The sequence below is a fragment of the Strix aluco genome, chromosome 20 (genome assembly GCF_031877795.1).
Source record: "Strix aluco isolate bStrAlu1 chromosome 20, bStrAlu1.hap1, whole genome shotgun sequence".
In the NCBI taxonomy this organism is placed as follows: domain Eukaryota; kingdom Metazoa; phylum Chordata; class Aves; order Strigiformes; family Strigidae; genus Strix; species Strix aluco.
The window spans coordinates 6,290,384-6,303,138 of NC_133950.1; the positions used below are offsets into that span (position 1 = coordinate 6,290,384).

The 12,755-nt window shown below is 52.8% G+C and overlaps 1 protein-coding gene across 1 annotated transcript in view; it reads left to right on the top strand.

Moving 5' to 3' along the window:
• Positions 1-391: 391 nt before the first annotated feature.
• The window catches only part of LOC141932653 (uncharacterized), a 95,966-nt gene continuing 83,602 nt past the window's right edge, over positions 392-12,755 (top strand). The window contains exon 1 of the mRNA XM_074846531.1: positions 392-506. Within this exon, the coding sequence (XP_074702632.1) occupies positions 410-506 (97 nt within the window). The 5' untranslated portion in view covers positions 392-409. The remainder of the gene's footprint in view (positions 507-12,755) is intronic.

Below are 12,755 nucleotides of genomic sequence, written 5' to 3' on the forward strand. Positions count from 1 at the left end.
ACCTATGGAGGCCAAAGCGGCAGATGGTGGGGGGTCGTTAACCCCTGCAGCACCCGGCTGAGGTGTCACCCCGCGCAGCTCTGCCCCCGGGGCGTGGGGGATCTCCCCCCCCCAAACCCTGCAGCGCCGGGGGGCGTTGGAAAAGCGTCTGATTTGGAGCGGGGATGGGTGAGGGGGGCATTAACCCCTTCAGCACTGGGCCTGCAGGAGTATGTGCTAACCCCTTGCACGTGTGGGCAAGGGGGCGGAGGGAAGGGGGTGCCCCCCCCCCCGCGGGGTGCGGGGGTCCCCGCGGCGCCGGGCGGGCCGGGGCGGAGCGGGGCGGGGGCGGGGGCGGCGGGGCCGTGCCTGCCCCGGCGGCGGCGGCGGGGCCGGGCCGGGATGCGGCGGGGCCGGGGCCGGGCGCACGATGCGCTGCGGGGCGCTGGCTCTGGCGCTGCTCTGCGCCCTGTCCCTGTGCCCGGCGGGGCTGGAGCCCCCCGAGCCAGGCTCGGGGCTACACGCAGGTAGGAGCGCTCCGGGGCGGCGGGACGGCACCCCTGCACCGGGGGGGGGGGCGGGGGACCCTGGGGAGGGGGGGGGGGCATGCGGTAGCTGGGGCATCCCGGGCCGGGATGCTCGGCGCGGCGCTCCCCGCTAGGATGCACTGTTAGCCCAGGGCTGCGGCCCCGGGGCCCGCCGGAGCGGGGAGCGCGGCCGGTCCCCGCCAGCAGCCGCGGTTCTGCGGGGAGGGGGAGCGGTTGCCGGCGTCGGGGGATGAGGGGGAACCCCCCTGGTGCCGGCCGCGGGGCAGCCGCGCTTGCTTTGAGGGCAGAAAGGCTTCTCCCACTGCGAATGGCATCCCCCGTGGGCTGCTGGCACCGAGGGGGTGTGTGTGTGTGTGTGTCTCTTTGGAGGGGTCTCGGGGTGACACGAGGGTCTCGGTGTCAGGGCCACCGCTGGAGCAGGGCACGGTGTCCCTCTCCCTGCAGGAGCGGAGCAGCCGGAGTTGCCGGGGTTTGTGCACGGCTTCTCTGATGTCTAATATAACAGAGCGGGGCTTGTGTGCGCCGCGGCTGCAGCGGTTCTTGTAGCGGGGGCACCGCAGCCTGTCTCCATGTCCCTCATCTTTCCCCTCTGCGGCTGGTCACCGAGTCACTGTCCCGAAACTTTTCATGAAACTTTGAGGAACGCTGAGCCCTGTCCCTCCCTGCGGCAGGAGGCCCTGGCCGGCCCCCACCTGGGACGGACACAGCAGGGTCCAGGCCCCTCACTCTATAAAACGGGGTGCAGGACTGGTTTGCCTCATGAAAACTCCAAGCAAGGAGTTTCAAAAGTTTGCTGCGTGGAGCTGGGACTTTTCACCGGGAAGTGATGGGCTGTGCGGGCGATGGCGGATACTTTAATAAAGTGACTATAAAAAAGGATGTTTATTTTGAAGGAAGCGCTGACTGTTTCTGAGACATTTGTTGCTGCATTTGCGTTGTGCTAACACGCACCAGTCAGAGGTGGTGACCCCATGCTCCTGTTCACTGTGCAAACCCCTGCCCAAAAACATGCGTCTTTGAGTATGCTGGCAGCTTCAATACAGCCACATTAGTGGGAATGTGTTTCTGAGAGGGAAACCACTGATTTATCTTCGTAGACCTTAACTCCACTTGAACCTTGGCTCGGAAGCAAGGCTGGAGCGATGCAGTTCACAGCCTGGGAAACTGAGCTGGGAACTGGATTCCAAGGGGTGGAACTGGAGCAAAATCCAAGTGGGGATAAGGTCCAGGGGGATTGGGATTGCACTGAGGAACCTGGGAGCTGATAACTCCAGTGAGGGCATTGGGCTGTGTGGGGAGGAAGGGAGAGGGCACGGAGGGGTGTCTGCAGCCCCCTGTTCCCGGGCACAGCAGGGAAGGGAAGAGGGGGCTGGCTGGGGCAGATTAGGGACCTTCATGCTCATTATGTGTTTTTATTTCCTTTGGGTCACGGGGCAGCCCTGAGGAGGATTTGACTGAGCGTCATCCAGGTGTGTGGCTTTACCCTTTGACCACTGCTGCCCAGGCTGGTAAAGGTCACAAGCTCAGGCAGGTTTCAGGTTTTACTGTAGAGCCTGCTGGTGAATGGGGCACAGTCCTCCAAACGTGTGGTTTTCCCAGGCTTTGGCATAAAACAAGACAATTCTTTGGGGTTGAGGCTCTTGTTCTTCACCCACTCCCCACTGATGGTGCAGTTCTGCTTTGAGGAAAGCCTGTGTAGCACAGCTGCAATAAATATCCTCAAGGAGAGGAGTGAGGGGCAGCCGGCTGCAGACCTTGGCTGGCTTTCCTGACCTTGGAGCTGGGCTTGGCTTGGCAAGCTGGAGCAGTGACCCATGGCTCTCCTGCAGCTGGCTGGGTGCTTTACACACTGAGCCCGAGTCAAGTGGGGAATAATTGAAGCAGGGAGCAAGTGCCAGAGAAGAGCAGCTAATGACTTGAGCTGGGAGTTGATGTTCAGCGCTGGTGGGACCTCGTTCAGGTTGCACCACGCGGCAACAACGGAGAGGGCATGGCGCCTGGCATTTGTGGTACCTCAGGGTTGGAAGGAAATCAGGATCTGTTTCTTAGATGGATGTATTAGGAAATTAGGATCCCTGTCTTCTTTCCTCACTCCAGCTCAGTCAGGATTAGGTGATTTGTTGATGCCTCCTGGTTCTCTGATTGGGTTGGGATAGCAAGCAGTTGGTATTTCAGCAGTATTGCTGTCACAGGGGTGGCACCATCTCCTCCCCTGTGTCAGATTGGAAAAGTGGCCTGCATAGCTCATGCTTGGGAGAGGTCAGTTCATAAGGCCCAGCTGGGGTTTGGGTTGTAAAAGCAGGAGGTGAATCCATCTGGGAGGGAAACTGGGCTGTCACCATTTGTTGTGTTCATAGCTGTTACTAAAAGGATGCTCGCTGATGATCTCAGGAGGGCCAGAAATGGGTGGGAATTGACTCCAGCATGCTGGGAATGGGGATGCCTGGTGTCCTGTCCTCTGTCAGGACAGTGCAGCATTTGCACTGAATCCAATCTGTTCCTTGAGCCCTAATCTGCACATTACCCAGCCTGAAAATGGTGGAGAGGTTGATCTTTAGGGGAGCACTGCAAGTCAGCAGATGGGAGCTGATCTCCCCGTGATCACTGCTGCTGTGAAGCTGTGTGTAAGCTGGCGTGCATGGCACGTTGTGGGGGTAGGCAAAGCCCCAGGTGCCTCCTTCCCAAGGCTGAGTTATTGAACTTGCACCTATTTTTCATGGTTTGAGCAATAACGATTCCTCAGTGAGGTGTCGTGCCCCGCCCCCCCCCCTTCCCAGTGCTGTGGGCCTGTGATGGTGGGGGAAAGGTGGCGCTGGCAGTGTTGCTCTGAATTTGGGGTGCTGTGGGGTTGCACAAGCCCCAGCCACCTCCGAGCATCCCCCCTCCCTGTCCCTGGTGCCCAGATGTGCTGGCGTCAGTGGGCACAACCATGGGTGTCTCTGGGGCGTTGGTGAGCTCACCCTGCCATTTGAGGGATGCTCTGGTTAAGAAGGAAGGGAAAGTGGGAAACCTCCTTGGTTTAGTGAGAGTCCAGTGGCTCCAGGGCTCCTGGGAGCTGTTTTTTCCTTGTAAAATACAATAACCATAATTGTGACCCTGCCTCGCAAAACACAAAACTCCTCAAACCAACCCAGAAAAACCCCGTCTGGGAACATGACCCAAAAATGAATGTGCATGAACAATTTGCTCTTAATTAAAGCTTAGAGTAGCCCAATTAAAATCTGCTTAATTAAGGGATGCATCTGAAAATGCAACACTTGGCTACTGCAGATGTCATTTCTTGCTCGAGGGTTGGTGAAAGTAGTCTATCAGTAAATTATCCTCCCGGAGATCTGGTACTCCAAAATGTCGAATACAGCGTTGTGACACAGCTGCTCCGATCTGGTGTCTTATGCTATTGTGTACTTGTAATTAGGATGTGGATTTGGACTTTGTAAACTAAACATTTAACCTAATGCAAGTATGTGAAATCATACATAAATTGCGATCTGTTAGTACTGCTTGTGTATGTAGGGTAGCGTATGTTTTATATGATATAGATCACGATCGTGTGTGTGCATGTGCGTGTATATAAAGCTCACAAAATGATGGTAATCTTAACTAGTTTCAAGTCAAATTGCTTAAAAATCCAGAAGTGGACTCTTTGTTTCATCTCCATTTGACCCTCCAGTGCATGCGTGTTACTGTGGAGTCCTCAATTAGGCAATTATATGGTATTATATTCCATCCCCCCTGCCAAGACCCTAAATTGTGCACTTAAAGTGGCATAAATACAGGGGTCACTGCCTCTGTCCCCATCACAGAGAGCATCTGTGCAGCCTTCCCCTGTGGCTGTTTGACCCTGTGAAGGCAGAGAACGAACGACTAAAACTTCAGGACTTGCAGGAGTTACGAGAGCCCGCAGACAGAGCCCGCCAGTATACTTTTACAATGCAGCTTTTATCTCAGAGGTCCCTCGTGTGCTCCCCTTAGCTGAGGTTTTCTGCGCCAGAGGATGGAGGAGAGAGCCAGCCCAGGTCTGCTGTGCTTTGGGTCTGTTCAAAGGGGGCTGGAAGGATGGATGCGGGGTTGCCTCAGGGCTGTGCTGCTTCCCGGGGGGGGTGAGATGGCCAGTCAGGGGGTCGGTCTGCTCCTCTCCCCTGCAAAAAGAAGAATCAAAACCTGGAGAATTTGGTGCAGTGATTTCTGTGCCGGGCCTGAAGGAACACGTCCTTTTTCCTATGTGATGTGAAAGATGTCCCGTCGTAGCGTGAGGACTTGGAGCAATGGCAAAGCCATTCCTGAGTGGGCTGCAGTGAGCGATTGCTCTCGCAGCTGAAAAACACTCCCCTTGGTCTGAAGTCTGAGTTTGCTTAGCATCACTTTCCAGCTGTTATCTGCTGGATGAAAAGGCCCTTTTCCACCCTAAAATCCTTCAGTTCCTTTGTCTGGGAATTGGGAGGAGGTGGCTGGAGGCAGGAGCCCTTGTTGCTTTCCCTTGGACAAATGCACATGGCACAAATGCCATCACTGGCACTTGATAACTTTTGGTTGCTTGGTTGTATCCCCGCTCACACCAAACTCAGTGTGGTCAGGTGCCTGCTTGCTTGGGCTCTTTGGGAACCCCAACCTGGATGTGGCCCCAGTTTCCTCTGACGAGTCTAGAGGAGAAGGCACTCACCCAGGACATGACACTGCATTTAAACTGCAACAGGGGAGGCTCAGGCTGGACATTAGGAAAAAATTTTTCCCAGAAAGAGTGGTCAGAGAGTGGAATAGGCTGCCCAGGGAGGGGGTGGAGTCACCATCCTTGAGTGTGTTTAAGGGTCGTTTGGATGAGATGCTGGGGGATCTGGGGGGAGAACTTTGTCAAGTCGGGCTGATGGTTGGACTCGATGATCCCGAGGGTCTTTTCCAACCGGAATGATTCTGTGATTCTGTGATTTTTGAGATGTGGCATGTGCTGGACATTTTCACACTGCCCCCCCTAAATATTGCCATCCCACCTGCCACCGCTTTCTTCCTGAGGTGATGAGACACACGATGCTTATGGCAAAGCTGTAAGGGACGGGGACACCAGGGTGCAGGGACACGGGGGTGTGTGTACATGCACAGAGCTGGTACCGCCCCGGGGGCTGCTGTATCCAGACAGCTGCTGAGATGATGCTTTTTGCTGTGGTGTTTAACTTTGCCAAACTTGAGCTGTTTAGATTGAAAAGTCTTTCTGTTATATGTCTGTCTCGTGCTGAATTATTTGAAAAATTTCAGCCAAAACTGTCCAACAGTTCCCAGGATCCCTGTCTTCAGCGTGTATTTGTATTCCTGTAAACTGGAGCGCAGACTTGAAGTTTGGCAGCATCGCCTCAAGAAATTCTTCCAGATTAGACCAAGTTATAAAATCTTAAACCATTCCACAAGCAACGGGCCATATGGAGCCTCATTTCCTAAAAACTCTCTCTCCCTGTTGACTTTTTAAAGTGCCCACTCTGTGCCAGCAGGTCTGGATGCTGCCCTGGGCCAGCTCTGGCACTCGGCAGCCCACATCCCCACGTGTGCCACCCTGCAGAGCAGATAAGGACTGAGGTGCTCCTGCCTGCGCTGCAGCCAGGGATGCTAGCCCTGCTTACACCTCTATTTTTTGCCTGTAATAGGTAGAAATCGTTACATTTAAATTCTAGTGTGCTGGGAAAGGGTTTCAAGGGCGAGTAAGTGCTGTTCCTTAGGGGAAGATTTTTCTAGAGGAGGAGTGTAATAGCCTGCATGCTGCAGGTTTACGATCATATAAACTTACCAGGGAGTTGAGCTAGATGATACATGCATTGCACCAGTGGAAAAATAAACAGTTTGAACTGGGCTGTACGCTGTTACGCCTAAACCGGTGCCTGCCCTTGTCGCAATATTGACAGAAGCCTCGCTGCTCTCCCAGGCGAAGCCTGGTGCCGGTAAGCAGCTCCCAGCGCTCAAGCCCAGGCTAAGGCGGGCTGGTTTTAGGTTTGCCTCCAGTGAGGTGGAGGGGTCTGGGGGGTGGGGGATGGAGTTTGGTGTGAGAAGCAGCTTGGGGGTGGCTGACCCCTCCCCTCGCCTTGGGGCGGGCTCCCAAAAGTCTCCTAATTTCTTGCAGGGGCAGCCACCATCTGCTCCTGGTTGAGGTCCCGGCCGCGCCACAGGGGCTGACGTAACGTCGTTCCACCCCCAGCCGAGGCAGCCAGAGCTCTTTGTGTATGTTCAGTATGTGCTATATATATACATAACATTAATCTTCACTCTCACAGGCCTCGTAGTCATTGCAGGGCCGTGGGGCTGGTGTTAAGCCTGTGCGGCAAGGGATGCTGGCTGTGGTGCCACAGTCAGTAGCTGGGAATGATTATGGCTCAGCCTCTGAGGAGAGGAGCCAGCTCCCCCGATCACTGCAGCATATGGGATTGTTCTTTCCTCTGGGTTTTTGTTTTTTCTGAGGCTAGTTTGGGAAGGAAAGCTCGGGAGCCCCTTTGGAGAGGTGGTGGATATCAAGGTGCTTGTGGGGACTTTTGGGTGTTGGGGGCTTGGTCCTTGTGGCCCCAGCCGGGTGCAGGCTCGGGGCTTGGCTCCACAGGGTGCGAGAAAGGAGCCCTCCTCCGCAGGGATGCTCCTGCATCTGGGAGGGTCTGTCCCACTGTTGCAGCTCTTGCCTACGCAGGCATGGAAAGGGTCTCTCCCTGCTCCTGCTTATCAACCCCGGCAGCATTTTGGGGGACAGACATGAGTGCAGAAACCTCATTTCCTTCAGCTAAAAAGAGAGCGGAAGGCTGTTCACCCTGACCTACCATTGCATAGCAAGACTATAATTTCTTTTTTGTGCTTCACTCCCTATTTATAAACAAACCAGGCTGGCAAGGCTGGGTCTGTCCCCGTCCTTCACAACGCAGAGCGAGTGTGGGAGAGCTCAGCGAGAGGCCAAGCATCCTTGACTCCGCCGGCTGCACCATGGGGTGTAGCAGCGCAGGGAGACCTGGTGCTGCCATGGGCTTTGCTTCACTGGGGGCAGACGGTGACGTTGGCAGAGGGAAGTTCTTCCTAACTGCCAGCTGGTGGCAAAGTGGCTCCTTGTCCCCATAGTCCCTTGCTTGTACAAAGGCTTAATTCAACCTGGAGCCCCTGTGACAGAGCAGTTGGCTGAAAACCTTTGCTCTCTTGTGGCCATCAATTAAGAAAAAAAAAAACCTCTCTAAGACTTAAGCACCCTCCTCCCCTGCCTTTCCCACTCCAAGAACTCAAGGGAACAACACAGTGATGAAAATCAGCTTCTGTTTAGGGCACCTCAACCTTGACAGTGCGTCTCTGTCCCACAATGATGGCAATTAGTGCAGCCCACGTGGAACTTTGCCTACCTCCCCCATCCCTCCGGGCGGTGTCATTCCTGGGGGGTTAAAGGCCACCTCGGGTCACATCTCACTGATCCTGGTGCCGCTGGGGATGAGGTGGTCTGACGTGCGGCCGCTGGTGCTGGCTGGGTAGATGGGAGGCAGGCAGTGGGATGGAGGGACGCAGCAGCCCCTCGCCCTGCCACCACGAGTCTCTTTGTTTCATCAGATTTGCCGCAGTGGTTTCCTAGATGGTTTGCAGCAGCTCTGTGGGAAGGAGCGCCAGGATTTGCTGTGATAAGGTGGATTTCTCTTCCCAGATTTCTTTTCCTTCTCCTCCCTGTTCGTGGTGCCTGTTGGGGGGGGGGGGCAGTATTTCTGGGAGGGGGCAAGGAGACCCGAGGTGTCACAATGGTTCTCCAGGAGCAAAGCTGCCTCCAGCACTTTCCCTTTGCTGCTGATTTCCAGCAGCCCAGATGCCCTCTGTGGGGGTCCCCCCAGGATTTGCAGGATGCAGATGCAGCATGGCCAGTGCTGCTCACCCTCGGGTGGCCACAGTGCACTGCCACCCAGGGTGCTTGGCAGCCTGACCCCCCCTCATCAAATCAAAGAAACAGACCAACCCAGGGGGGGAGGGACCTCAAAGGATCAGCTGGTCCAACCTTTTGGGGGTAAGGGAGCCCAGATGTGATCACCTAGCACCCTGTCCAATTGCATCTTGAAAACCTCCAGCGATGGGGACTCCATCACATCCCTGGGGAAATTGTTCCAGTGGCTGGTTGTTCTCACAGTAAAAAAATTCTTTCTTGTATCAGGATGAAACCTGTCCTGGTGCAACTTGTACCTGTTGCCCTTTGTCTTCTCCTTGTGACTCCTTGTGAAGAGAGAGCCTCCATCCTCTGTAGCTGCCCTTTAAGTACTGGAATACTGTGATAAGGTCCCCTCGAGCCTTTTCCAGGGAGGATAGACCTAACTCCTTCAGTCTTTCCTCGCAGGGCAGGTTCTCCAGCCCTTTGACCATCTTCAAAGCCCCTCTTGATTTCCTGTCTCCCCTCCCATCCGCTGCTTGGTGGCCAGGGCTGGGTGATGTGCTCTTCTGCAGCCAGCTGAGGCCATTGCCCTGTTGCAAGCCCTAAAATTTGGCTCGTTTCCTCCTCTAAAGCTCATGGGAGCTGCAACGGGGAATTCATTCTGGAGGAGTTTTTGTTGGAGAAGGCAAATGGGGAGCTGCCTGTGGAGTCCCCCCGTCCTGCCTTTCCCTGGGGGTCTGCTCCCAGGAGGAGAGGGTAATGGGGTGGTTAATTAATGAGGTTTCAGCCGGGACTGGTCTGCTCAGGGTTTTGGGAGGGTTTCTGAGGCTGTTTAGCCAAGCTGTGCAGAGCGCTGTGGTGGAGTAGTTGTCCTGGCTGGGTCTGAATTACCCTGGGCGTTGGGTGAGCGGTGATGGCGATGCCAAAATCGCTCTTCACACAAGTGTCCTTTTTGATGCTTGCAGGTTGTCAAGTCTTTCTGACAGTGTTGCCAGTCCAAAACGTTTGAAGACTTTGTCAAGGGACTTAATATTTATTTCCTGAGAATCAAGACACAGATACACACTTCTGTGCTTATTTCCGCAGGAAGCAGGTTCATAAATCCTCTTTTTAGAGCAGAAGGGGAGTTTCTGTCTAGTTCCCATGACACCCAGACCGGGGGCTCAGGGAAAGCTCCAGCTATCGTGCCAGTGTTCACCAGGTGATGCACACCAGCTCCTTGGGTGGCTGTACCTTCATTGAATAACCAAGTGTGTAAAAGACTTTGCCAAGCAGTTAATTTACACAAGACTTTCTCAGAAGCTTAACGCTGGCATTAGCACAAATACCCCTCTGTTAACATTGCATCATCCTTCCCAGAGCAGGTCCATCCTTGGATGCTTCTCCTCTGTGTCCCCCTCAGCATCCACAGTGAGGAGCAAAAGGTGACTGCCCCTTTCTAGTCACATACAGTTTTCTTTTTAGGCTTACCAAGCTCTGTCTTCTTTTCTTTTTTTTATAAGGGAAGATTTTAGTGCAAGCAGTACAGCTTTGTGGCTCCCCAGGCAGAGGGAGGCAGCTGGCGTTTTCTAGAGGCACGATGCCCTTTGGGATGTGGGATGTACCTGGAAGCTGGAAAGATGCTTGCACTGGGCTGTATCTGAAAAATGCCTGTGCTGATCTGAGCATGCACGGCATCCCCCGTGGCAGCTCAGGCTGTGAGGTCATCGCTGCTCTTTTTTTTTTTTTTTTTTTTTTTTTTTTTTTGATACAGTCAAGTTCTTTGTAAATTAGTTCATTATTTGAAAGATGGGAGTGATTAATAAACAAATTGGCAGAAAATGGAGATGTGTTGGGAAGGGAATCTAGCCCCAAACATCAGAGCTAGCTGGAAACATTTTCCCCCACGTCTTTCTGGTGTGTTGTCAACACAAAAATGCACTTTCTGGTGTTCCTTCTTGTGTTTAATGACTCCATATGGCAGGTGTGCAGAGTTCATCCCCTTCTAAACCTGCTGTGGGGAAATTATAGGGGTTGGGCACAGGTCAAACAGATTTAGCCCAGGGGAAACAGTTGATTTTTGTTGCTTTTACCAGAGTGCGAATGAAGGTCATTTTTAAAAAAAAAAAAAATGGTCTTTTAAAATCGTTCAAATAGTAGTTTCTGTTTTCTTAAAGGAAAAAAAAAACCCCTACAGAAAGGTAATTAACTTTTATTAGTTGAAAGCTGACTACCCTCACAACTAGCATTATGCAGAGATATGCTTCCCCACTTACAGAAGATGGATGTATTCTAAGTTGATACACTTAGATAAGACATAAAATACTTCCACCGGGACTTGGAGAAATAGGAGAAACATGTAGGTAATATATTGCTGAGACATCTTAAAGCACTTCAGTCCCAAACTCATCCATGACAGATGCAGGGATAATCTCTCCTGCTTCTATACTGCAGGCAGCTGTGGAGGAGGATGCAGCTGATGCTTACCGCAGCAGCCAGTCCCAACTGTTCAGAGCTGGCAATGGAAACCAGGAGGGCTGGGGGAGGATGGTTTAGAAAGAAGGACCCAGGATCCTTCACACCAGTTCATCACGATGGTTTTGATGGGAGAAACTAGTCCAGTATCCCTGCCTTTTTTTGGGTGGGGAAAGGTCTGGTTGCTAGATGCCCTGTGCTCTGACTTGGAGAGCACCTGGGAGCAGACGGCTGGGGATGAGCTAAGGACCGAGCAGACACAGAGCGCTCCCCCGGTGCGAGAGCCCGCTGGTGGAGGGGCTCCACACACGTCTGTGCAATACCTAGCTTTATGATGGGTGATTCCTGGGAAATGAAACATCTGTGGCCTTTGAAGTCAGGAGTGAACCAGGAAGCAGTGGGATGGGGTGGCCATGACACAGAGCAGGGCTGGGGCTCCCTGAGTTTTTGCTCTGCCGTGTCCCTGCACTAGCTGCTGTGTTTCTCTGCCCGTGGTTTCCATCTGCAGCGCAGAGCGTGATGCTAGGCAGATGCGTGCCTTTATTCTTTCTGTAATGGTTCTGAGCTGAGATCTCTTTGCAAGACAAAATGTAGCCAGGCAGTAGATTATGTTCCATTAGCTCCTCACTTTCTCTTTTTTTTTTTTTTAAATGTGCGAGACATGATGTTTTGAAGAAGTGCTGTTATTTTGCCAGCTTGCTCTGTTTCTGCTTATTCACTCCCTCTCTGCCTTCCCCTGTGAGTGCCAATGTTTATGCCATTGCTGTTTCAGCAGAGCGCTCTGGATGGTAACAGAGAAAAGCGGGAGTCAGTGGGCTTGCTTTGAGCAGATCCCACCAGCCGGGGAAAAATGCCAGGTTGCAGTGCAAAAGCTGAGGACGACACAGCTCGTCCCTGAATGGTGTAAATTGGAAGAGTTATTCCAAGCAACCCCAGGCATGAAGACTGTAAGAGTCATAGGGTGAGGAAAGCGGGTGAGGAGAATTTATTGGGATATTCTCTATGGGTACAGCACTATGTGGGACCCAGACCTGGTGTGTTTTGGGGTGCTCGTACAGCTCTGTACTGTCCATTAAGTGTGCATATACTTAAGATCGAGTATGAATACATGCTACAGGTTAAGTATGGCTGTTCAGAGTGAGAGAGGTAAATTTTATTATCACTTTTTCTGCTTTCCTGCTGCTGAGCCTTTGTTTCTAAGCTACATTTTCAACGGCAGCTTCCACCGGGAGTGGGAATGCTTGATTGAAGAGGCAGGTTAAACGAGTTGCCATCCAATGAAGGCATCTGCCGCACAGGAGTGAAACCTTTACTTTGACAGAGTTACATTATTAATAGTTTTCTGAAGTCCTTGAATGGATCAATTAAACATCTGGGTTTTGCCTGTGGAAATGCTGGTCTTTGTTTTGGCAGGCGGGGATGTACCAGGGCTGAGTGAGATGTTCTGTAATGAGAGCTATTAAAAGGTCATTAGCGATGCAGAGGGGTTTTGAAGTTGGATCTCGCTTTCCGGCAGTGAGATTTACGTGAGCAGATTTTAAACTCCTGTATTCTTTTTTTTTTTTTTTTCCTCTTTTTTTTTTTTCCCCCCCTTACTGGAGCATTTTGAATGTTTTAATTTTGAAGATGGCAAACTTAAAAGAGTTGGGTGAGAGAAGTGAGAGGAGACAGGACCTAGTCTCCATTGTGCCACATGCTCCTCCTTGCCCTGGCCAGTGCCTAGAGGACATGGGGTGCAGAGTTTAAAATGAGCTGCAAAGAAAGAGGGAGAAAGAGAGTGAACCAGTGGACGTGCATTCTGTACACAGAGTTTGAGTGACTTAAAGAACAGCTTTTTGGCCAGGTGGCCTCGCTGTCCTACCTCACCTGGGCACCTGGGCCTGTGCCTGCATCCAGTCAGCTCCTCAGTGCCCCTCTGATGTTTT